We start from the raw sequence: 25,459 nt of genomic DNA on the forward strand, positions 1-25,459 counted from the left end.
GGACCACTGGGAACTCTTCATGGATAGCTGTGTAGGCTGGCTGGGCCGGGCCCATGACGCATGGGATTTCTGTAACGCCAGCGTCTGCTGGAGGATGGAAGTGGGGACCTACCTCCCCCAGTGAGAGCTTGTGGGCAAGGAAGTCACCATGCTATTGTGCATAGTGGGGGATGTGGCCTAATCCTCTTCACCCCTGTCTCATTCAGCCATACACAGGCCACTTCGACCTCACCCAGGCTGTGGTAAACAGCTGCCTCAAATGGACACACTACCCCATGGAGTGTGCCTTTGGCCACCTGAAGGTTCAGTTCAGGTTTCTCCTCATCTGCCGGGATCTTGGGGAGGGGGCACACTGTCCCTCAGATTGTGGAGGGTATGCTCTGTCCTCCATAACATGGGCTACGTCTACACGTGAAGCCTACATCGAAATAGCTTATTTCGATGTTGCGACATCGAAATAGCGTCCTCCAGGGCCGGCAACGTCGATGTTGAACTTCAACGTTGCTCAGCCCAACGTCGAAATAGGCGCAGCGAGGGAACGTCTACACGTCAAAGTAGCACACATCGAAATAGGGATGCCAGGCACAGCTGCAGACAGGGTCAACGGGCGGACTAGCGCTTCCGGGGCAACAGCTAGCCGCTCCCTTAAAGGGCCCCTCCCACATACACTCAGCACGCGGTCTGAGGAGCCATAGGCACACAGACCCCGGGCGCCGCAGTCATGGACCCCCAGCAGCAGCAGCAGCAGCTAGAGGTCCACCCAGCCCTCCCGGCAGGAGCAGGGCTTGCCCTGGCCCATGCCATGTGGGAGGCAGCTGAGTACCTCCTTGCCCCAGGGGAGGAGATGCTCCCAGGGCAGCAGGGCTCAACCCCTAACCCTGCAGCACCCCGCTCCACCCCCCGCCTCACACGCCAGCGGCTGTGGAGCTACCCCACCAGCACCAACTGGTGGGAGCGGCTGGTGCTTGGGGAGTGGGACGACGACCACTGGCTCAGGAACTTCAGGATGACCCGGCAGACATTCCTGGAGCTGTGCCAGTGGCTCACCCCCGCACTCAGGCACCGGGACACTGCCATGCAGCGTGCCCTCCCTGTGGAGAAACGGGTCGGCATCGCTGTCTGGAAGCTGGCCACTCCGGACAGCTACCGATCCGTGGGGCAGCAGTTTGGTGTCGGAAAGGCCACCGTTGGGGCTGTCTTCATGGAGGTAAGAGAACCCACAGGGGGAGGACAGGGCAGGGCAGGGGGGCCAGAGCAGGGCAGGGGGGCCAGGGCAGGGCAGGGCAGGCCAGGGCAGGGGGGCCAGGGCAGGGCAGGGGGGCCAGGGCAGGGCAGGGCCACACACACCCTGCTCACCCCTCATTGGGGCTGTCCCATGTGCTTTCTCTGCAGGTCGTGCGTGCCATCAACGCCATGCTCCTGCACAGGCTCGTGAGGCTGGGGGACCCACATGCCACTGTCGCCGCCTTTGCCACCCTGGGCTTCCCCAACTGCTTCGGGGCTCTGGATGGGACTCACATCCCCATCCGCGCCCCGCAGCACAGTGGAGGACGATACCTCAATCGGAAGGGCTACCATTCTGTCGTCCTGCAGGCCTTGGTGGACAGCCGGGGATGTTTCCAGGACATTTACGTGGGCTGGCCTGGCAGCACCCACGACGCCCGGGTTTTTTGGAACTCGGGCCTGTGCTGTCGGCTGGAGGCGGGGACCTACATCCCCCAGCGGGAGATCCCTCTGGGGGACACCACCATGCCCTTCTGCGTCATCGCAGATGCGGCCTACCCCCTCCGGCCGTGGCTCATGCACCCCTACACGGGCCATCTCTCCGCTAGCCAGGAGCGCTTCAACGAGCGCCTGAACCGTGCGCGCCAGGTGGTGGAGCGCTCATTTGGCCGCCTCAAGGGACGCTGGCGATGTCTCCTGACCCGCCTGGATGAGGGCCCCAACAACATCCCCCAGATTGTGAGTGCCTGCTGCGCCCTGCACAACCTTGTGGAGAGCAAGGGGGAGACCTTTCTGCAGGGCTGGGCCGCGGAGGCCGGCAGGGCACACGTGCAGCCACCTGCTGCCCCCAGTCGGCAGGTGGACCCAGAGGGGACCTGGGTCCGGGAGGCCCTGCGGGCCCACTTCGACCAACAGGCCGTGGGGTGAACTCTGCTCAGGCCCCCTACTGCCCGCCCCTTCCTCCCCCACACTCCTGCCCCAACGCCCACACCATGGAGCACCCCACCGCCCCCCCCCCCCACTTGTCCTGGACAAATGACAGCACGAACTTGTGGCTGAACGAAAACTTTTTTTTTGTCTTTCAGAAACTTTTTTTTTTTGGTATGTAAATAAATAAATATGTGAAACACAAACCAAAAAGGAGGGACAAACGTTCAACCAAAGCAAGATGTGCACAAATAAAACAACAAAGCAAACAAGTGTGCGCCATCAAAAAAAAAGAAAAGCAGGGAGGAGAATGGGGAGAACTATTTACATGGGGGGGACGGGGCAAACGGGGGCACCAAAAAAAACCAGTCAAACTATATACAGCAAGGGGGGGGCCACGTCCCGGGCCCCTCGCCCCTAGAGCCCAGCACTGGGCGTGCCCGGCCGGGAGCCCTGCCGTGCCTGCAGTCTGGTCCGCGGCTGGGTGGGAGTGGGCTGGACAGGAAGGTATCGGCGCCGGTGAGTCTCAGGTGGCTCCAGGGGTCCCTCGGCGCTGTGGCCTTCACGGGTGGGTGGTGGGGCGACGGCGGACGGCCCGGCGATGGCTGGAGCAGCTGGTGGTGGGGCTGCAGGAGCGGGCACGGCGGGCGATGGCTCGGCCGGCGCGGCATGGGGGGCCAGGTACTCAACCAGGCAGTTAAATGTCTGCATGTAGGCCCCCCATGCCTCCTGGCGCCAGGCCAGCGCCCGCTCCTGCAGTTGGAGGTGCTGCTCCGAGACCTCCAGCTGCCGGCGGAGGATGGCCAGCAGCTGGGGGTCCGTCGCCGTCGCCGGTAGTAGGCGCGGGGTCCGCCATCTTGCCCTCCGCGGGGCCGGTCGTTCCTCAGCTGAGGGGCTGCCCTGGAGCGATGGTCCCGGAGGGCTCTCCGGGACAACTGAGGCCTCGCCGGCGCTCTCTTCCGGTCCTTCGGATGGTGCAGGTGCAGGTGCAGGACACAGGAGAGGAGTGGGGGAAGAAGAATGGAGACAGGCGTTAGTGTGGGCCCCGAGCCGTGGCCTTGGTCCCCCCTGCCCTGTGCTGCAGGTTCCCCATCCCCCTCCCCGGGAGATGCTGCTGTAATGGATGGGGTTCAGGGGTCCCCCTGCCCTGCACCCCGTCCCCTGGTGGGAGCGACTCTCACTTCACCCCGCAGGGTCTGAGAGCAGGAGAGCTTTCTTAGGCCACAGATGGCCAGTTTTTGGCAGGAGTGACAGCACCAGCTGTCGGAAGAGACAGTCCTTCCAACCCGTCGTGGGGAGAAGACCCCAAGGGGGGGGCCCTCTGGGATGCAGCTTTCCCCTTCCTCTGGCTGGCTGCCTACCAGCTCTCCCTTCCCCTAGCCTCTACCTGTGGTCCCCGCCCTCGCCCCCCAATTCCAAGCCAGCTCGGCTCCTCCCTCCTGTTTGTTCGGGGCAGAGGTGTCACCTGCCAGCTGTAGCGCCAGGATCCTCCTTTGGCCCTGGGAGCTCTTCGGCTCCTGTGGCTGATATGTAGCCTGAGTCTCCCTTTGGCACTCCCCCCACTCCATCACATGCTGCTGCTGCGGGGTGTCCCACCCCCTCCGCCCGGGGGCCCCTCGAGGTTCCGCTCCCCCCTGGCCCGAGGATGGGGCATGGCACTGTCATGCAGGGTGGGGGGGGGCAGGGGCTGATGGCTGCAGTGCTGTGAGGGCCATGGCCCTGGTGTCCTTGGGGCCATGGCCATGTGAGCGTGTGGGGGGCCCTGGACACATCTCTGTTACCCCCGCCCCCTCAAGCCCAGGGGTGTCCACCAGAGAGGGGTACCTACCTGTGGGTCCGCTCCCACGGTCCGGAGATCCCCGGGGGTCGGAGGCCCTGCTGCTGCTCCGGGATGGCAGGAGGAGGATCTGCAGGCTGGATTCTGCGGAGGAGGAGCCCCCCTCCTCCTCCTCCTCCTCCTCCTGCCGCGATGTCCCGGGGATGGCCTCCGGGGGGGGCCCCCAGGGTGCGGGGCTTGCCTCCGGGTCGGACTCCGGCTGCAGGGCCTGCTGGGCCTCGTCAGCCGAGGTGTCAAGGGTGGCCGGAGGGGAGGAGGTGTGCCGGGAGCCCAGGATATCCCTGAGCTCCCTGTAAAAGGGGCAAGTGACGGGGGCGGCCCCAGATCGGCTGGCCGCATCCCGGGCCCAGGCATAACCCTGCCGCAGCTCCTTCACCTTACTCCGGACATGGTCCGGAGTGCGGGCGGGGTGACCCCGGGCAGCCAGGCCGTCGGCCAGCCGAGCAAACGCATCCGCGTTCCGCCTCTTGCTCCCCATTACCTGGAGCACCTCCTCCTCGCTCCAGAGCCCCAGCAGGTCCCCCAGCTCGGCCTCCGTCCAGGAGGGGCCCCGCTGCCGCTTCCCAGACTGGCTGGTCTTCTGGCTCGGCTGGCTGCCCTGGCTCCCCTTGGGGGGGGTCCCCTGGGGGGGCTGCCGGCTCGCCATCGCCGCTGGCTGGCTGAGGGCTGTGCAGGCTCGCTGCGTGTGCAGGCAGGAGCCTGCACGTTGCCTCAGCTTCCTGCACAGGAAGGGAGTGGGAGGGGACCTTTAAGGGGCCGCTCCACGCGGCCACCAGTGAGCTGAGGGGCTGGAGAGAGCGTCTCTCAACCCCCCAGCTGATGGCCGCCATGGAGGACCCGGCAATTTCGACGTTGCGGGACGCGGATCGGCTACACTGTCCCTACTTCGACGTTGAACGTCGAAGTAGGGCGCTATTCCGATCCCCTCATGGGGTTAGCGACTTCGACGTCTCGCCGCCTAACGTCGAAGTTAACTTCGAAATAGCGCCCGACGCGTGTAGCTGCGACGGGCGCTATTTCGAAGTTAGTGCCGCTACTTCGAAGTAGCGTGCACGTTTAGACACAGCTATGGAGAGCAAGACGGAGTCGTTCTTCCTGGGGTGAAACAGCCAGGCGTGGCCCCTGACTGCCAAGCCCACCATGATGGGGTGCAGATCTGGGAGGCCCACTTGGACAGCAGTGCCCATGGGCCCCAATGACCCTCCCCAGGGCATGCCCAGTGGGAGCCTCAGGTCCACATCCCTACACTATCTCCACCATGACACCCCCCTACACACCTCTCCCCAGTAACAAGGGACATGGGGGTGGAGAAAAATAAACTGTTTACTTCAACACAGAAAACCTTGTACAAAATAAAACATGTTAATAACTATTTACATTGTGGAACAATGGTTAACTATGTATATAGTAGGGGCTTGGGACAGGGGGTGGGGGGGCATCTGAAATGGGTGCGGGGCTCGGGACAGGGTGAGGCTTGGCAGGGCTTGGGGGGGGTTGTGATCCACAGTGGCCACAGGAGGCCCTCTTGACATAAGTTTGGGGTCCCCATTGGGGCTGGGGTAATGGGGAAGTGTGTCTGTGGGAGGGGTGCAGTGGGCTCAGGCTCAGCAAGGGGCAGAAGGGGTGGGGGCAGATGTGGGGGCTGGCATGGCGCTGTCCACCATGGCCATCAGCCAGCGTGTGAAGCCCATCATGAAGGCTGGGAGGAATTCAATCAGGAACAGGGCAGCAGGGGCAGTTGGGGTGGGTGTATGGGGCACCGGGGGGCAGGAGGAGCAAGGCAGCAGTGGCAGGAGCAGCACAGGCAGATGACTGGGCCAACTGCTCCCTGAGGATGCTGGTGATTGTCCACAGGTGGGACATGATCTTGGCCTAAGCTTCCTGCAACCTCGCCAGGTCCACTTCCTCCACCTGCAGCCGCCACTCCACCAGCTCATTCTGGTGCCTCAGGATGGCCATGTAGGCCAAGCTGTCATCCTGGGTGTGCTGATGGGCCTTTTGGGCATGGGCCTACCTGGGCACCAGTGGTGCATTGCCCTGGTCCTCTCCTCCTCCACTCCCGGACTTCCTGGCTCCAGGACTTGGACAGGGTTGGCAGGCCCCAGAGGTGCGGAGGGGCTTTCCCCACCCTCAGACCACACAGCTATGAGGAGAGAGAGAGATGGTAAGTCAGTCCCACACCACAGCCCCAAGGGCTGTGCTGCCCCCATGTGCAGCAGCTCCCCCATCAGACAGCCCAGTGGCCTTCGTGCTCCTGGGCACTGAAGGGTCCCACATCAGTTGTGGGCATGTGCTGGGCACAATCTGGGCCTCCCCCGCCCATGTGTGGCTTGTGGAGCTATCTGTGGAAGCAGGTGCTGACTGTCATCTGTGGCCATGTCTGCAAGCCGGGAATTGTGGCCTTCTGGGGTGTGCCTGGGCTGGGGACAGTGGCTGTGTGGCTGGCCCATGTCCAGCTGTGGCAGGGCCAGGTGGTGCTTACCATGGGATCTTCAAACAGGTCTGGGGATGACCAGTTTGACGTGGCCTGGCTGGAGGATACCAAGGCCACGGTGATCACAAGGGTCCCATCGTTCAGTTCTGAGGGTGGCTCCAGCAGGGTGATCTGGCTGGATGGGCCTGGCTCCTTCTCCTCTGCTTCAGGGTCTGATGCCAATGATGCAGGGCCCTACTCCACTGCTATGTCGGGTGTGCGTGTGGGGGAGCTGTCCTTGCCCCCAAGGAGGCTGTGGAACACCTTGTAAAAGGGTCAGATGGAGGGTCCTGCACCTGACCCCTGCCCACATCCCTGGCCCAGGAGTACTCTCTGCCACAGCATCTTGACTTTGGAGTGGACCTGTTCCTTTGTCCAGGTGGGGTGTCCATGGGCCACCAAGCCAATGGCAAGCTAAGAATAGGCGGGGGCAGTCTACCTCTCACTAGTGGTCTCCTTCAAGACAGCCTTGTCCTCTAACAGGCTAAGGAGGTCCCTCAGCTCAGGCTCTATACAGGATAGGGCCCTGTATTTGGTGGCCTGAAGGGACTCCTGGGAGAGTTGGCTCCCTGGAGAGCCTCTGGGGGTCACGGGGCTGCTGGCTGCTAGCCATGGCTTTGATCCAGCTGTGATGGGTGAGTGCCTGGGTGTCAGCAGCCTGTGTGCCTTCTGCTTCCATGCTCTCAGCTTCTTGTCACCGGGTTTCCAAGGCTCCTGATGCCTTTAAAAGTGGCCAGAAACAGAGAGCATAGCGCTCCAATTGTGCTGGTCAAGGTGTGTCCCTGCTCCAGTTGGTTGGCAACATGGAGGACTGCTCTTTTGAAAAATGGGCCCCTGGGGCTTCTACATACAATTTTTTTCCTGAAAGAATCAGAAAACGGCACTCTTTCTCATCTGGGAATGCAGGAGGGCCACCAGAAGAAGTGCTGTGGTCTTCTGATTCAATATCGAAAGTGTGCATGTTGTGTGTATGCGCTCCACAGGATTTTTTAAAAAGATCCCTGGCTTTTTTGGCAAATCTCACTAGTGTACACATAGCCACTGTGGCTCACTTTGAAATAGGTTCTAATCCCCAAGAAGCTGCTGTAGTCTGTGATGCTTGTAGCTTCCTGCTGAGGACTTGAAAGCAGCAGCGTGGACAGGGTTGCAGACAGAAGGAAGGAAGGGGGGAGTGGGAGAGGCATTTTATATTTATTGAGATCTGAGTACTGGCACTTCTTTTTTACAAAAAAGGCACTCGGTTTACCTATTTCAAAATAAGCCAACTGCTATTTAGAAGTTTTTTCAAAATAGTGGTTGTGTTGTGTAGACGGTAACAAAATGGCCGTTATTTGGAAATAAATTTGCTTTGTAGACATATCCTCAGACTTCCTCAGTTGAGTGGCAACTTGTGTGTGATTATTTACATTTCCATCACCTATACCAATACAATTCCAAGCAGCAATATTAGAGACAGGACTTCTCACCCTTTAGCCCTTACTCTCAGGGCTGGAGAGCACCAGCAAGCTCCTGAACACACTGGGCTCACCCAGCCCAGCTCCTCTCTCTCTCTCCCTGGTGCTTCCTTCCTGTTCTTTGTACCCCATGCAATGGCAAGACAGTAAGTTTACATATCACCAGCAGCCTTTTGCAGATGAGTTGACTGAGGTCTGGATTCCCATTAGCTCTAGTTCCCATCACAGGCACTTGTTCCAGCTCCATGTGAAGTACTGCCTGCAGGACAGCTGTAATCTGTATGCAGAAGGCCCAGGAGGCCCCGGCTCTGGGCTCATCTCAGTTGGACAAGCAGCCCATGGACAGCTGCAGTGAGAGACTGGAACTCACTTGTTTCTGACCTTGACAACGTATACCACTAAGGCCTAAGAAAAACAAGGAGCGAGAGCAGCAGAACAGGGACAAAGGATTTCACATAGCTGATTTTAACAACTTCAGATAACTCCTTGGTATGTTTCCCTGGGATGAAAATCTAAGGGATAAAGGAGCTCAGGAGAACTGGAAGCTTCTCAGTGAACCAATATTAAAAGCACATTTGCAAACCTCCGGAAATGAAGGAAAGAAAAGATTAGTAGCAAGAGGTCAGTATGCTTCACCTGGAGCTCTCCAGTGGCCCAGTCACGAAAAAGAAATGCTACATAAAAGGAACGATTGCTCAGGAGGGGTGCAAAAGAATGGCAGAGGCGCTTACGCACAAAGCAGAAGGGGGAAGTCACACAGTGAGCTCATAAAATCATAGAATCCCATGGCTAGAAGAGACCTTTGGAGTCATCAAATCCAGCCCCCTGCAGGCAGTTATACATAGTAAGGGGCATAAAACATAAAAAGGCCATGTTCTTTAGATACATTAGGTGCAAGAGAAGGATGAAGGGAAGTATAGGTCTTCTACTTAGTGGGAAAGGAGAGCTAATGAGCAATGACATCAAAAAGGCTGAGGCATTTAATACAAGATACTCAGCATAGAATCAAAGAGCTGGAAGGGACCTCAAGATGTCATCATGTCCAGTCCCCTGCTCCAAGCAGGATCAACCCCAACGAAGTCATCCCAGCCATGACTATGTCAAGCCTGGATTTAAAAACCTCTAGGGATGGAGATTCCACCACCTCCATAAGCAATGCATTCCAGTGCTTCACCACCCTCCTGGTGAAGTAGTTTTTCATAATATCCAGCCTACTTCTCTCCTTCTGTAACTTCAGACCATTACCCCTTGTTCTGCCATCTGTCACCACTGAGAACAGTTTCTCTCCATCCCTTTTAGAGCACCCCTTCAGGAAGTTGAAGGCTGCTATTAAATCACCCCTCAGTCTTCTCTTCTGCAAACTAAATAAGCCTAAAGCCCTCAGCCTTTCCTCATAGGTCATGTGCTCCAGCCCCTTAATCATTTTTGTTGCCCTCCGCTCAACCTGCTCCATCATATCCACGTCCTTTCTGTACTGGGGGGGCCCAAAACAGGATGCAATACTCTAGATATGGCCTCACCAGTGCAGAATAGTGGAGAACAAAAACCTGTCTAGATCCTCTCAAAATTCTCCTCCTAATGTACCCCAATATGCCATTGGCCTTCTTGGCTACAAGAGCACACTGTTTACTCATATCCAGCCTTTCATCCACTATAATCCCTAGGTCCCTTTCCATCGTATTACTGCTTAGCCAGGCGGTGCTCAGACTATAACAATGCTTGGGATTCTTCCGCCCCAAGTGCAGGACTCTGCACTTCGCCTTGTTGAACTGCACCTGATTTATTTTGGCCCAATCCTTCAATTTATCCAGGTCACCCTGGATCCTATCTCTACCCTCCAACATGTGTACCTCTACCCCTAGCTTTGTGTCATCCACAAATTTGCTGAAGGTGCAATCCGGTCTGTCATCCATTTAATTAATAAAGATGTTGAAAAACACTGGCCCCAGAATTGAGCTTTGGGGCACTCCACTTGAAACCAACTGCCATCCAGATATTGAGCCATAAACCACTACAGTTTGGGCCCAACCATCAAGCTAGCTTTCTACCCATCTTATAGTCCATGTATTCAATCCATACTTCCTTAACTTGTGGGCAAGAATGCTCTGAGAGATTGTATCAAAAGCTGAGCTGAAGTCAAGGTATATCACATCCACTGACTTACCCATGTCCACAGAGCCAGTTACCTCATCACAGAAGCTAATCGGATTGGTCAGGCATGACTTATCATACAATTATAGAATCATAGAACAATAGAGCTGGAAGAGACCTAAAAGAGCAATTGAGTCCAGCCCCCTGCTCTAAGCAGGACCAAACCCATCAGATCAGCCCTGCCAGGGCTGAGTCGAGGCGAGACTTAAATACCTCCAGGGATGGAGACTCCACTACTTCCCTGGGTAGACCATTCCAATGCTTCACTACCCTCCTAGTGAAAAAGTTTCTCCCTAATGTCCAACCTCGACCTTCCCAACTGCAACTTGAGACCATTGTTCCATGTTCAGCCATCCATGACCACTGTGAACAGTCTCTCTCCAGCCTCTTTGCAACCTCCCTTCAGTAAGTTGAAGATTGTTATCAAGTCCCCCCTCAGTCCTCTCTTCTGCAGACTAAACAGTCCCAATTCCCTCAACCTTTCTTCATAAGTCACATGCTCCAGTCCCCTAATTATTTTCGTCTCCCTCCGCTGGACCCTCACCAGTGTATCTGCATCCTTCCTATAACTGGAAGCCCAGAACTGGACACAGTACTCCAGATGTGGCCTCACCAAAGCCAAATAAAGAGGAATAATCACTTCTCTGGATCTACTGGCAATGCTCTTCTTGATGCAACCTAATATGCCATTAGCCTTCTTGGCTACAACGGCACACTGTTGACTCATGTCCAGCTTCTCGTCCACTACAACTCCCAGGTCCTTTTCTGCAAAACTACTACCGAGCCAGTCGGACCCCAGCCTGTAATAATGCTTGGGATTCTTCTGGCCCAAGTGCAGGACTCTGCACTTGCCCTTATTGAACCTCATCAGATTTCTTGCAGCTCAGTCTTCCAATTTGTCTAAGTCAGTCTGGACCCTGTCCCTACCCTCCAGCATATCTACCTCTCCCTCTAGCTTAGTATCATCCGCAAACTTGCTGAGGGTGCAATCCAACCCCTCATCCAGGTCATTGATAAATATGTTGAACAGAACAGGACCCAGAACTGAACCTTGGGGCACTCCACTAGAAACCGACTGCCTTCCTGACATTGAGCCATTGATCGCTACCTGCTGGGCCCAACCTTGTAGCAAGCTTTCTGTCCATCTTACTGTCCATTTATCCAATCCACATTCCTTTAACTTGCTGACAAGAATATTGTGGGAGACCGTGTTGACTAGTTTTGATCACTTCCCCTCTTCCAAGTGCTCCAAAATAGATTCCTTGAGGATCCCTTCCATTATTTTCCCAGGTACTCAGGTAAGACTGACTGGTCTTTGTTCTTGAGAACGTGTGGAGAATGGGTGAGCTCCAAGAGGACTGGGAAAGAGCAAACCTAATACCAATTTTTAAAAAAGGGGAGCAAAGAGAGTCCTGGCAATTATAGTTCAGTCAGTCTAATTTTGATAGTTGGAAAGATACTGGAACAAATTAGTACACAATAAGGCCAAGTTTACACTGAAGGGGAAGGTTGAATTACATTACGCAACTACAGCTACGTAGTGGAGATACCATAATTCAAGCTTCCCTGCTGTCTCCACTGCAGGAGGACAACAGGAGTGAGGAGCAGGTCTGTCCTTAAGACTTTGGGGCCCTCTGCAGCCAAACATCTGCACTCTTCTTCCCTGCTGGGGACCAGAACAGCTGTTGGGGCACTGTGCTGCAGGATAGGGGGCTGTGCTCAGGATTGCAGGGCAGGAGAAGGACAGGGAGACTAGTGGGGGAATAGGTGGAAGGAAGAGTGCTGCAGCTGACCAGAGCTGTGGGCTGGGAGATGGAGCAGGAGACCAGGGGATTGGGGCCACTGGAGCTGGGGCCCATCAGAGCAGGGTGCAAGGGGGGGGCTGAAGGATTCAGCTGCTGGGGCCAGGAGGCAAAGTGGGGAGGGGCTGGGGGCTGGGTGTCAGGGCTGGAAGCAGAGCAGGGGTACAGGGAGATTGGATGGCCACATTCAGGAGGTGGAGTGGAGGCCAGGGAATTGGGGCCAGCAGATCTTGGGGCCATCATAGTAGGGTGTGTGTGAAAGGGGATGAGGGGGCTGAGGGCTTCAGCTGCTGGGGCCAGGAGGTGCAGTGGGGGGTGGGGAGAGCTGAGGGGGTGTGGGATTGGGCTGGGGGCCAGGAGAGGAGCCAGAGGATTGGGTCGCAGGGCTGGGAGGTGGAGCAGGGGGGTGCAACAGAAGAGCAGAGGGATTGTGTGGTCGCATCGTGGAGGCCAGGGGACTGGGGCTGCCTGAGGCAGCACTGGCCTTCAGCTGCACTGCACACATTCAGGCACAGCACTGGGCACTATATAATTTGTGGAAAAGTGGTGTCACCAATTTAGTGATGCCCTATGCAGCTGCATGCTCTGTGTATGCCTAAGTCTGGCCCTCAGCAGGAGTACCAGTGTCAATGGGGCCCTGTGAGTTCAATTTAGCATGTCCCTACCGGATGCGGTAAATTGAATTCTGGAAGATTGACTGTGACAGCTTCGATCTTCTCGAGAGTGAAAACATGCCCTATGTTTGTAAGCACCTAGAGGATAATAAACAAGCAGTCCTGTAGCACCTTAAGGACTAACACATTTATGTGTTAGATAATGAGCTTTCATGGGTAAGACCCACTTCTTCAGATCTGGAATTGGAGGATAATAGGAGCGTAAGAAATAACTAGCATGGCTTAATCAAGAACTACTTGTACCAAGCCAGTCTAATTTTCTTATTTGATAGAGTTACTGACCTGGAGGATAGGGGCAAAACAACAGACTTGATTTTAGTAAGGTTGTTGACATACATGATCACACTCATAAGCAAACTAGGGTTATATGATCAGATGAAATTACTGTAGAATGGGTGGTTGAAAGACCATACGCAAAGAGTGATTATCAATGGCTTGCTGTCAAACTGGATGGGCATACCTAAAGAGATTTTCCATGGGCCTGTCCTGGGTCAGATGCTGTTCAATATTTTCATTAATGACATGGAGTAGGGAGTGTGCTTGTACATTTGCAGATGATGCCAAGCTGGAAATGTTTACAAGTATTTTGGAGCACAGGATTAGAATTCAAAACAACTTTGACAAATCAGACAAGTGGTTTGAAATCAACAAGATTAAATTCACTGAAGACAAATGTAAGAAGGGAAAATCTAATGGCTTTTCTATAAAATGGGGTATGACTGGGTAGGTGGTAGTACTGCTGAAAAGAATGAAAGGACAATAGTTGATCCCAAATTGAATATGAACCAGCAATGTGATGCCTGTGCAAAAAAGGCTAATCTCATTCTGGGGTCTATTAAAATGAGTGTCAGGTAAGATTCTAGAGGTAATTGTGCTGTGCTACTTGCAGCTATTGAGGCTTCAGCTGCAGAACTGTAACCATTTCTGGGCACCACATTTTAAGAACGATGTGGACAACTTGGAGAGTCCAATGCAGAGCAACAAACATAATAAAATGTTTAGAAAAACCTCATGTCTGTGGAAAGGTTACAAAATTCGGAATGTTCAGTCATAAGAAAAGGTGGCTGTTGGGGACATGATAACAACATTCAAATATGTTAAAGGCTCGTATAAAGAGGATGGTGATCCATTGTTCTCCACTGAGGTGAAGACAGAGTGTAATTAGCTTATCTGCAGCAAAGGACATTTAGGTTAGGTTTTAGGGAAAACTTTGTAACTATAAGGTTAGTTAAACTCAGGAATATGTTTCCAGGGGCAATTTTGGAAGCCTCATCAGTGTAAGTTTTTTTGAATAGGTTGGGCAAATATCTCTCTGGGATGGCATAAGAGGTGTACCTGGTATCTGCCTGAGGACAATGGTCTTGATTTAATGACTGCTCAGGTCATTTCCATCCATACATGTTTATGATTCTATGGAATAACTACCTGGGGTGGTGCTGCTTGCAAGACAGGGTTCAATCCCCCAGGAAAGGCATGCACAGGGAGTGGGATTTAGTACACTCAAGACAGGAATTGGGAAATCAGTTGGAAGCCCAATGCCCATGTGTCATTCAGTTCTCTCTCTTCTACTGCCTCAGCCTGAAGGCATCAGTGGCTCCTCATGGATGAAGGGTGGGAGTGCTACCAAGATCCTGCTAGAGACCCTGTTGCTGGCAGCACACAAGACAGTCTCCAAGGACACTGATATCTCAGAGAAGTAAGTCTTCATTTACAGAACTGGTTGGCTTTGTGCTCCAGGCAACCTCTCACAGTGCTGAAGTTCCTGTTGTAACTGGGAAACCAGCTGACCTATTGTTATGCTCAGGAATTTGCTGGGAGTGTTGGTGTCATGCATGGACATTGGGAAAAGACTTCTGTAGTTGACTGCTCCTGGTCACACTTGGAATGGCACCATAGTGGGCAGGAGCTTGGCATATGTAGGCTCCATGAGCCCTTTCTATGTTCGTCCTATGTCTAGGTGCCTCCTGGAAATCCTGAGAACATACGAGCGTGCACACAAAGTCACATATGCCCAAAGCAAAAAGATTGCTGCGCTAGTGAAGCAAGCAGGCACCAGGTAAGGTGGGCAGACAGCTACATTTCTGTGGGAGACTGGGGGCCTGGGGACAGAAGGAGGAGGGAGAAGAAAAATGTGTAGGTTGCAGAACTACTCAGGGGACCTGGGTGAAACAGTCAATTAACAACTCCCCATGCTGTGCTTTCCTGCTACTCCCCTGAGCAACACCAGTAATACCCTATGTTGTGTTCTGCCTGAGCATGTCCAGTGACGTCCAGTGTTGTGCTGTGTCCCTACCCACTGAGCATCTGAGTAATACCTGTGTGCTGTCCTTTTCCCAGCTTGCAGAAGAAGGCCTGTGTGTACATGGTGGGTTGGCACACACTGGGCATCATTGCTATCATGGATGGTGCTGAGTGCATCCCAACATTTGGGGCAGGTAAGGAAACTAGCTAATGTCTCTTGCATAGGAGCCCTGTGGTGATCAGGAAGAAGTGTCCAAGCTTCTTGCTCTGAGCTTCCCTTGCATTCACCTGTTGATAAATCATAAAGTCAATTGTTTGACTATACTTGGGGTCATTATAAAATATATTCAAAAGATGACGTGACAACTACCAGTCAAGTTTATTGCTCTAAGCAAATAATAATATAAGAACATAAGAATGGCCATACTGGGTCAGACCAAAGGTCCATCCAGCCCAGTATCCCGTCTGCCGACAGTGGCCAATGCCAGGTGCCCCAGAGAAGGAGAACAGAAGACAATGATCAAGTGATTTATCTCCTGCCATCCATCTCCTGCCCTCGTACTGAAGGCTAGGGCACCATACTTTACCCCTGGCTAATAGCCATTTATGGACCTAACCTGCAAAAATTTATCGAGCTCTTTTTTAAACCCTAATAGAGTCCTGGCCTTCACAGCCTCCTCCGGCAAGGAGTTCCACACGTTGACTGTGTGCTGTGTGAAGAAAAATTTCCTTTTATTAGTTTTGAACCTACTACCCATCAATTTCATTTGGTGTCCCCTAGTTCTTGTATTATGGGAAAAGGTAAATAATTTTTCTGTATTCACTTTCTCCACACCCTTCATGATTTTATATACCTCTATCATATCGCCCCTCAATCGCCTCTTTTCCAGACTGAAAAGTCCCAGTCTCTCTAGCCTCTCCCCATATGGGACCCGTTCCAAACCCCTAACCATCTTAGTCGCCCTTTTCCGAACCTTTTCTAATGCCAATATATCTTTTTTGAGGTGAGGAGACCACATCTGCACGCAGTACTCAAGATGTGGGTCTACCATAGTTTTATATAGGGGAAGTATGATATCTTTTGTCTTATTATCTATCCCTTTTTAATAATTCCTAACATCCTATTTGCTTTACTAACTGCCACTGCACACTGCGTGGATGTCTTCAGAGAACTATCCACTATAACTCCAAGATCCCTTTCCTGATCTGTCGTAGCTAAATTTGACCCCATCATGTTGTACGTGTAATTTGGGTTATTTTTTCCAATGTGCATTACCTTACACTTACCCACATTAAATTTAATTTGCCATTTTGCGGCCCAATCACTCAGTTTGCTGAGATCTTTTTGTAGTTCTTCACAATCCCTTTTGGTTTTGACTGTCCTGAACAACTTGGTGTCATCTGCAAACTTTGCCACCTCACTGCTTACCTCATTTTCTAGATCATTGATGAACAACTTGAACAGGATCGGTCCCAGGACTGACCCCTGGGGAACACCACTAGTTACCCCCCTCCATTGTGAAAATTTACCATTTATTCCAACCCTTTGTTTTCTGTCTTTTAACCAATTCCCGATCCATGAAAGCATCTTTCCTCTTATCCCATGACCGCCTAATTTACATAAAAGCCTTTGGTGTGGGACCGTGTCAAAGGCTTTCTGTAATCTAGGTATATTATGTCCACTGGGTGCCCCTTGTCCGCATGTTTATTAACCCTTTCAAAGAATTCTAATAGATTAGTTAGACATGACTTCCCTCTGCAGAAGCCATGCTGACTTTTGCCCAACAATTTGTGCTCTTCTACGTGCCTTGCAATTTTATTCTTTACTATTGTTCCTACTAATTTGCCTGGTACTGATGTTAGAATTATCTGTCTATAATTGTCAGGGTCTCCTCTAGAGCCTTTTTTAAATATTGGCGTTATATTGGCCATCTTCCAGTCATTGGGTACTGAAGCGGATTTAAAAGATAGGTTACAAACCACTGTTAGTAACTCTACAATTTCACATTTGAGTTCTTTCAGAACCCTTGGGTGAATACCGTCTGGTCCTGGAGACTTGTTACTATTCAGCTTATCAATTAACTCCAAAACCTCCTCTAATGTCACTTCAATCTGGGAGAGTTCCTCAGATTTGTCACCTAAAAAGGCTGGCTCAGATTTAGGAATCTCTGTAACATCCTCAGCCGTGAAGACTGAAGCAAAGAAATCATTTAATCGCTCCACAATGGCACGGTCTTCCTTGATCGCTCCTTTTATATCTTTATCGTCCAAAGGCCCCACTGCTTTTTTAGCAGGCTTCCTGCTTCTAATGTATTTAAAAAACCTTTTTACTATCATTTTTTGAATTTTTGGCTAGCTGTTCCTCAAAATCTTTTTTGGCTTTTCTTACTACATTATGACACTTAATTTGGGAGTGTTTGTGTTCCTTTCTATTTTCCTCACTAGGACTTGACTTCCACTTTTTAAAAGCTGCCCTTTTCTCTCTCTCTGCCTTTTTAACATGGCTGTTAAGCCATGGCGGTTCTTTGTTGGGTCTCTTACTGTGTTTTTTTATTTGGGTTATACATTTAAGTTGGGCCTCTAGTATGGTGTCTTTAAACAGTTTCCATGCAGCTTCCAGGGATTTTAGTTTAGTTACTCTACCTTTTAGTTTCTGTTTAACTAGCTTCCTCATTTTAGTGTAATTCCCCTTTTTTAAATTAAATTCTGGAGTGTTTGACCGCTGCAGTGTTCTTCCCAACACAGGAATATTAAAAGTTATTATATTGTGGTCACTATTTCCAAGCGGTCCAGTAACAGTTACCTCTTGGACCAGATCCTGCTTTCCAGTCAGGACTAGATCGAGAATTGACTCTCCCCTTGTGGGTTCCTGTACTAGCTGCTCCAAGAAGCAGTCATTTAAGGCATCAAGAAATTTAATCTCTGAATCCCATTCTGAGGTGACATGTACCCAATCAATATGGGGACAACTGAAATCTCCTATTATTACTGTGTTTTTTATTGTATTTTATAGTGTCATCATGCCTCAGTAGGTCACAACCAGTGCTTTTTCTGTGCCGGTACTTGCCAGTACTGAGTACTGGCACTTTGGCAGCCCCAGCCATGGGATTGGCTTGGAGTGGGAGGGAAAGCTGGCTGAGTAGTAGCACCATCTTTTTTTAACCAATAAAAAGCACTAGTCACAACTGATATCAGATTCAGGACAAACTGCTGAGAAATAGGGCTGACGCACCCCAAAACTGATGGCTGTTCTTCCATAAGAGATGCCAGTCCTGCAACAAAAGTAAACTGTCTGATCACATTAGGAGGAGTCCTATTGTCCAGAGCTCACAGGAGGAAAGAGGGAAAACTGAGATGTTTCCAAGGTCTTTTATGGTTTCTGCCGTGTGGAGAGGAATCCATTGTTCCAAGCAGTTTGTGAAAAAGTATAGGCACACGATGGAGTTCAATACTACATGATCTAGTCACATGCCTTTGCATGTTTCCAGGAATTATAGGAGAGTGAGGCCAACAGAGTAGGCAGGTTTGTGTTCCCTGAGTAACCCAAGAAAAAAAAAAGGTGGGGGCATGGCAGGCTAACTGAGACACCTAAGGCCAATTAACATGCAAAGAGTCAGATAAGAGCATTATGCTAATTAAGGCATTTGATATCAAATAATTTGGAAAGAGTCAGCTGAGAATATTAGGCTTAATTGAAATCCTGAAATTAATTAAGGGCCTGTTAGATCTGTTTAAGACCCTCCCACCCCATCCCACCCCACACACACTCAAGTTAGGAGAGCTAGAGGACAAGAAGTATTACCAAAGGATTGGGAAGTACAAACACCAACTAGCTGCAAGGAAGCATGCCCTGAGGTAAGAGTGAAGAAGGTGTTAAGAGAGAGGGGGTCACAGGGAAGTGTCCCAGGAAACTGTAACCACTTTGGTGGTGCAGGGAAACATTACCAACAGCTGCCCATGGTTCCTCCTCCAGGCCCTACAGAGACACCCTTGAGAGGAAAGACAGACCCCTGTTGGGGCAGAAGGCTGACCTATGCCTACTAAATACAAGGGAACAATAGTGACTGTGGGAGTTCTCCTACCAGTCCTGTTGCTGGCCCATGACAAAAGTGGCTCAATAAGTTGTAACCATTGCCTTAAGAGAGCAGGGTTACACTGAAGACTACAGTGAACTTCTGCAGCAAGCATAATCTGCATGAAAGTGGGACCCACTGGCACAAGTCAGAGGTTTGACCCAATGGTCATTTTAATCATGTAATGTTACATTGTTCATTCTGTTAACCGTCACCAGGAAGTGGTTGTGTGCAGGGTGTTATAGTCAGCTTGCACAGAAAGTGTGTTCACAAAGTTACATCCCAAACCATTTTATGCTCTGTCTGTTTACAAGTAAAAGGTACATCACCTAGAACTGGATTTTACTAATCAGCTTTCCACTTTGTGTTTCTGATGCTCTGGTGTACACCTTATCTCTTTGATCTGAGCCTGTACATTTCAGGTGCCACAGGGGATGAAGGCACTTCTTAGGTTTGTACCATGGTAGACCATCATCCTTTCTCTCTGGGACATTCCAGACTTAGCCTGAGAGGCTAACACCTTACCAGTTGCTATGGAAAAATACTCCTATATTCTAAGCCTGACGGTGTTCCTTTTTACCTAAGCCAAAGCTTACTTTAGCTAATTCAACGTCTGATACCTTACAACGATGACTAGAGTTGTGGGACAAGTATAATATGGTCAGGTCAAATAAATTCCCAACACTTATACTAACACTGTGCCTAACATGGTATTTATTGGCTACCACAGCTTCATGAACTGTTTCCAATGTTTTAGCTCCCAAGACCCCTTGCTCCACAGTTCCTTGAGAGCCTGCTGAGAGACTCTGCACTCCACCTCTGGCCAAGATCCCTGGGGTCTATGGACAAGGGCTATCTGTTCTGGAGCCTTGGGGATTCAAGGTCAAAGGGGTACCTAAGCAGAATACTTGGGACACAGGGGTCTGTCTGAGCAGAATATGTATATCACAGAACTGGAAGGGACCTGGTGTTGGCTTTGCTGTCAGAAACACCCTTCTACAAATGGTGGATTTAGTCATGGGCGTATCAGAAAGACTTCTTTGGATCACGCTACAAACTTGCGCCGGTCCTGTCCACCTGATCAGCGCTTATGCTCCAACCTTGTACGCCACAACAGAAGTAAAAGACAAGTTCTATGACGCGCTTAGTGCTGCTGTAGCGCAAATATCTACTCGTGAACAACTGTACATCTTGGGTGATTTCAATGCAAGAGTTGGAGCTGATTGGGCCTCATGGCCTTCCTGCTTAGGACACTTTGGTGTGGGAAAAATGAATGACAACGGACAGCGTCTCCTTGAACTGTGCACGTACCACAATCTGTGCATCACAAACACATTCTTCCGAACGAAGCCACAGCACAGAGTGTCGTGGAGACACCCACGCTCGAAGCACTGGCATCAACTAGATGTGGTCATCACTAGGCGTAATAACCTCAGAAACGTCCTTCTGACACGCAGCTATCATAGTGCTGACTGTGATACAGATCACTCGCTAGTTTGCTCCAAGCTCAAGCTGAGACCCAAGAAGCTGTACTGCTCTAAACCTGCTGGAAGGCCCCGCATTGACGCCAGAAAGATGGCAAACTCGGAGAAAGGTGAAAAGTTCAGAGAGACCTTCCAGGAAAATCTGCGCAGTGGCCCTGGGGGCGCCGATGCGACACCCAAATGGCAACATCTGAGGGATACAGTTTACAACACGGCCTTGTCGGTGTTTGGAAGAAGAGCTAGAAACACAAATGACTGGTTCGAAGCTAACTCCGATGAGATGATTCCAGTCATTGAAAACAAGCGCGCTGCACTCCTGGGCTACGTCTACACGTGCACCCAACTTCGAAATAGCTTATTTCGATGTTGTGACATCGAAATAGTCTATTTCGATGAATAACGTCTACACGTCCTCCAGGGCCGGCAACGTCGATGTTCAACTTCGACGTTGCTCAGCCCAACATCGAAATAGGCACAGCGAGGGAACGTCTACACGCCAAAGTAGCACACATCGAAATAAGGGAGCCAGGCACAGCTGCAGACAGGGTCACGGGGCGGACTCAACAGCAAGTTGCTCCCTTAAAGGGCCCCTCCCAGACACACTTTCATTAAACAGTGCAAGATACACAGAGCCAACAACTAGTTGCAGACCCTGTATATGCAGCACGGACCCCCAGCTGCAGCAGCAGCAGCCAGAAGCCCTGGGCTAAGGGCTGCTGCCCACGGTGACCACAGAGCCCCGCAAGGGCTGGAGAGAGAGTATCTCTCAACCCCCCAGCTGATGGCCGCCATGGAGGACCCCGCTATTTCGATGTTGCGGGACGCGGATCGTCTACACGTCCCTACTTCGATGTTGAACGTTGAAGTAGGGCGCTATTCCCATCCCCTCATGGGGTTAGCGACTTCGACGTCTCGCCGCCTAACGTCGATTTCAACTTCGAAATAGCGCCCAACACGTGTAGACGTGACGGGCGCTATTTCGAAGTTACTGCCGCTACTTCGAAGTAGCGTGCACGTGTAGACGCAGCTCTGGAGTACAAATGCTCACCAAGCCAGAGTACCCAGCAAGCACTTAGAGAGGCCAGAAGAACTGTACAGAAGACAGCCAGGCGCTGTGCCAACAGCCACTGGCTCCAGCTACGCAGCAGCATCCAGACCTGTGCCGACTTTGGTAATCTCAGAGGAAAGTACGAGGGTATGAGGAAGGCATTAGGACCCACCCAGAACAAGATGGCACCTCTGAAATCCAAATCTGGTGAAGTCATCGCTGACAAAGCCAAACAGATGTTGTGCTGGGTTGAGCACTACTCCGAGATGTACTCACGTGAGAACGTTGTGGTTGACACACCCCTCGATGCCGTCGAGCTCCTACCAGTAATGGACGAACTGGATCAAGAACCGACTGTGGGTGAACTGAAGAGAGCCATCAACAGCATTGCAGCAAGAAAGGCCCCTGGTCAGAATGGTATACCACCAGAGGTAATCAAATGTGCCGCGGACACACTCCTGGAACCCCTACATGAGCTACTGTGCCTGTGCTGGAAAGAGGGTGAAGTTCCACAGGACATGCGTGACGCTAACATTGTAACCTTGTATAAGAACAAAGGAGACAGAAGCGACTGCAAAAACTACCGTGGAATCTCCCTCCTAAGCATCACTGGTAAACTGTTCGCTCGCGTCATCCTTGGCAGACTCCAGAAGATTGCTGAGAGGGTGTACCCCGAATCACAGTGTGGATTCTGTGCAGAGAGGTCTACCGTTGACATGGTCGTCTCTCTAAGGCAGCTGCAGGAGAAGTGCAGGGAGCAGAGAAAGCCACTCTACATAGCCTTCATCAACCTGACCAAGGCCTTTGACTTGGTCAGCAGGGATGGTCTGTTCAAACTGCTCCACAAGATAGGTTGTCCTCCACGGTTACTCAAGATGATCCAGTCGTTCCACGAAAACATGAGAGGAACCATCCAATATGACGGCGCATTATTGGATGCTTTCAGAATCAGGAGCGGCGTCAAACAAGGATGCGTGCTTGCTCCGACACTGTTCGGGATCTTCTTCACACTTCTCCTGAAGCATGCCTTTGGATCTTCAACAGAGGGCGTCTTGCTGCACACAAGATCTGATGGGAAACTGTTTAACCTTTCAAGGCTGAAAGCTAAGTCTAAGGTGCGAGAAGTCCTCATCAGAGACATGCTGTTCGCAGACGATGCTGCTGTAGTGTCTCACACAGAAGACCAGCTTCAAAAACTGCTGGATCAGTTCTCCAAAGCGTGCAAGGACTTTGGGCTTACCATCAGCCTAAAGAAGACAAACGTACTTGGTCAGGATGTTGCTGAATCCCCATCAATCAGCATTGACAACTACACGTTATAGGTCGTCCACGAGTTCGTTTACCTCGGGTCCACCATCACTGACACCCTGTCGTTGGACACTGAGCTAAATAGGAGGATCGGTAAAGCGGCCACAACTCTGTCCAGACTCAGCAAGAGAGTGTGGAATAACAACAAGCTGTACACTCACACCAAAATGCAAGTCTACAGAGCCTGCATCCTCAGCACCCTCCTTTATGGCAGTGAGACTTGGACCCTGTATGCCCGCCAGGAAAAGAGGCTGAACGGCTTCCACTTGCGCTGCCTCAGGCGCATCCTTGGAATATCATGGAAGGACAGAGTGACCAACACCGCCGTCCTTGAGCAAGCTGGAATCCCAGCTATGCACACCCTCCTCAGGCAGCGTCAACTCCGCTGGCTTGGCCACGTCCACAGGATGAGTGATGGAAGGATTCCAAAAGACATCCTGTATGGTGAGCTCGCCTCTGGCAAAAGACCTCCCGGACGCCCCCAGTTGCGCTACAAAGATGTCTGCAAGAGAGACCTCAGAGAGGTAGACATCGAGCTGGACAACTGGGAAGAACTAGCAGACGACCGCAGCAGATGGAGGCAGGGGTTACACAAGGGCCTTCAGAAGGGCGAGATGAAGATCAGACAGCTAGCAGAGGAGAAGCGAGTGCACAGAAAGCACAATAAGGACTTGCCAGACACCCACTACATCTGCAAGAGATGCAGCAAGGACTGTCACTCTCGTGTGTGTCTTCATAGTCACAATAGATGCTGTAAATGAAGTCCTCAGTTGAAACTTTAAAGGGCGCTATCCATAGTCTATGCAGACTGAAGGATGTCTACTACTAAGGGACCTTGAGAGGTCATCAAGTCCAGTCCCCTGCACTTACAGCTGGACCTATCACCATCCCTGGCAGGTTTTTTTTTTCATTCTAACCTGACCCATACCCTTAAAAGGCCCCCTCAAGGGTTCTCACAACCCTGGATTTACATGGTCAGTGCTCCTATTCTTGATGATGGAAAACAAGAGTCTCAGAGCTGGATCCTGTGAGCTGGGGACAGGAGGTCTGTAAGCAGGATCCCCAAAGAATTGTGGGGAAGGTCTTTCTGAGCAGGCTTCCTGGGGAGCTGGAAAGCAAGGGGTGCCCAAGCTGTATCTTCAGGGGTCAGTTTCCTCTTTTAGCTGGCTTTGGAGTCTCCAAGCTAGATAGCTGTTGGTTAGGGAGAGGGGGATCTCTGAGATGGATCCTAAAGGCTAGGGCAAGGCACCTCCTAGCTGAATCCCCAGGGATCCTACTTGGTCACCAGCAACCAAGGATCCTTCTGGGACATTCCTTTACCTCCTGCCTCTTGGATCCTTCAGAGACCTGTTAGCCTACAGCCCCTTGGTTTCCTGCTCAAAGCCCCCTTGGCTCTGAACCTCATTCCCTCTGTCTCTGTGTCACTCACTTGCTTTCTTGTTACTTTTCTGTGCAGACTATAATGATGTGCGGGGCTTCCTGACTGGGGACTTCAGTGAGATGTTCAACAAGGAGGCAGATCTGATATCACAGGTATGAGCTGGGCTGCAATACAGGTGAAGAGGAAGAACCTGACATCAGAGTTATTCTAGGTGTGTGCTGAGTTCAATGGAGTGAATTCTATGAGAAATAAGATCCTGTCTGGCCAGGCATGAGGGGGTTGGGACAGTCGGAGAGTTCGGGCAGAATGTGAGTGCTCTTCTTGAATAGGTTCTAAGTACGGAGTGAGACCAGGAGGTAGTTCTGGCCAGGATTCTAGGGCTGGACTCAGCTGGGGTGGCTACTAGGCAGCGTCTGATATAAGGTAGTTCATGGATAAAAAGGGAAAATAAGACAACCTAAGAAATTACAGGCCAGTTGGCTTAACTTGTGTACCAGGAAAAATAATGGAGCAACAAATAAGTAAGGAATCCATTTGCAAACACCTGAAAGATAATAAGATGATAGATAACAGTTAGCATGGACTTATAAAGAACAAATCATATCAAAGCAACCCGATTGCTTTCTTTGATAGGATAACAAACCTTGTGAATAAGGGAGATACGGTACTTGTGGTATAACTAAACTTTTAAATAGTAGCAAAGAGGAAGCCGTGCTAGTCTATACACTATCAAAACAAAAAGCAGTCAAGTAGCACTTTAAAGACTAGCAAAATGGTTTATTAGGTGAGCTTTCGTGGGACAGACCCACTTCTTCAGACCATGATGGTCTGAAGAAGTGGGTCTGTGCCACAAAAGCTCACCTAATAAACCATTTTGCTAGTCTTTAAAGTGCCACTTAAACTTTTAAAGCATTTGATATGGTCTTGCATGACTTTCTCATTAATAAACTGGGGAAATACAACCTAATGGGGCTACTATCAGGTGTGTGCATAACTGGTTGGATAACCATTCCCAGACAGTTGTTAACAACGGTTCACAGTCATGATAGAAGGGCATAACAAGTGTGGAGCCACAGGAATCAGTTTTGGGGCTGGTTTGGGACTGGTTTGCTTCAATGTCTTCCACAACTTAGATAATAGCATAGAACAGGGGTTCATAACCTGCGGCTCTGGAGCTGCGTGCAGCTCTTCAAAGACATTTTTGTGGCTCCCGATGCTATAATTGCAAAGTTAAAAAAAAAAACCCAAAAAAAGCAAAAAAAAACCCATTCTAGATTATTTTCAGTAAACAGTGAATATCTAAAAGCCCAAAAAATAACAATTCATTTCTAAATAGCAAACAATATGTGATCTTGAATCATTGGATAACTCCTGCTAGTGTC

At 51.1% G+C, this 25,459-nt stretch overlaps 1 protein-coding gene across 1 annotated transcript in view; it reads left to right on the top strand.

Moving 5' to 3' along the window:
* GCKR (glucokinase regulator) overlaps positions 1-25,459 on the top strand; it is a 105,105-nt gene that overhangs the window by 65,674 nt on the left and 13,972 nt on the right. Inside the window, exons 3-6 of the mRNA XM_074989168.1 lie at positions 14,120-14,238; positions 14,500-14,598; positions 14,880-14,977; positions 24,153-24,229. Coding sequence (XP_074845269.1) covers positions 14,120-14,238; positions 14,500-14,598; positions 14,880-14,977; positions 24,153-24,229 — 393 coding nt within the window. The remainder of the gene's footprint in view (positions 1-14,119; positions 14,239-14,499; positions 14,599-14,879; positions 14,978-24,152; positions 24,230-25,459) is intronic.

This window comes from Carettochelys insculpta, chromosome 3 (assembly GCF_033958435.1).
Source record: "Carettochelys insculpta isolate YL-2023 chromosome 3, ASM3395843v1, whole genome shotgun sequence".
NCBI classification, from domain to species: Eukaryota; Metazoa; Chordata; order Testudines; family Carettochelyidae; genus Carettochelys; species Carettochelys insculpta.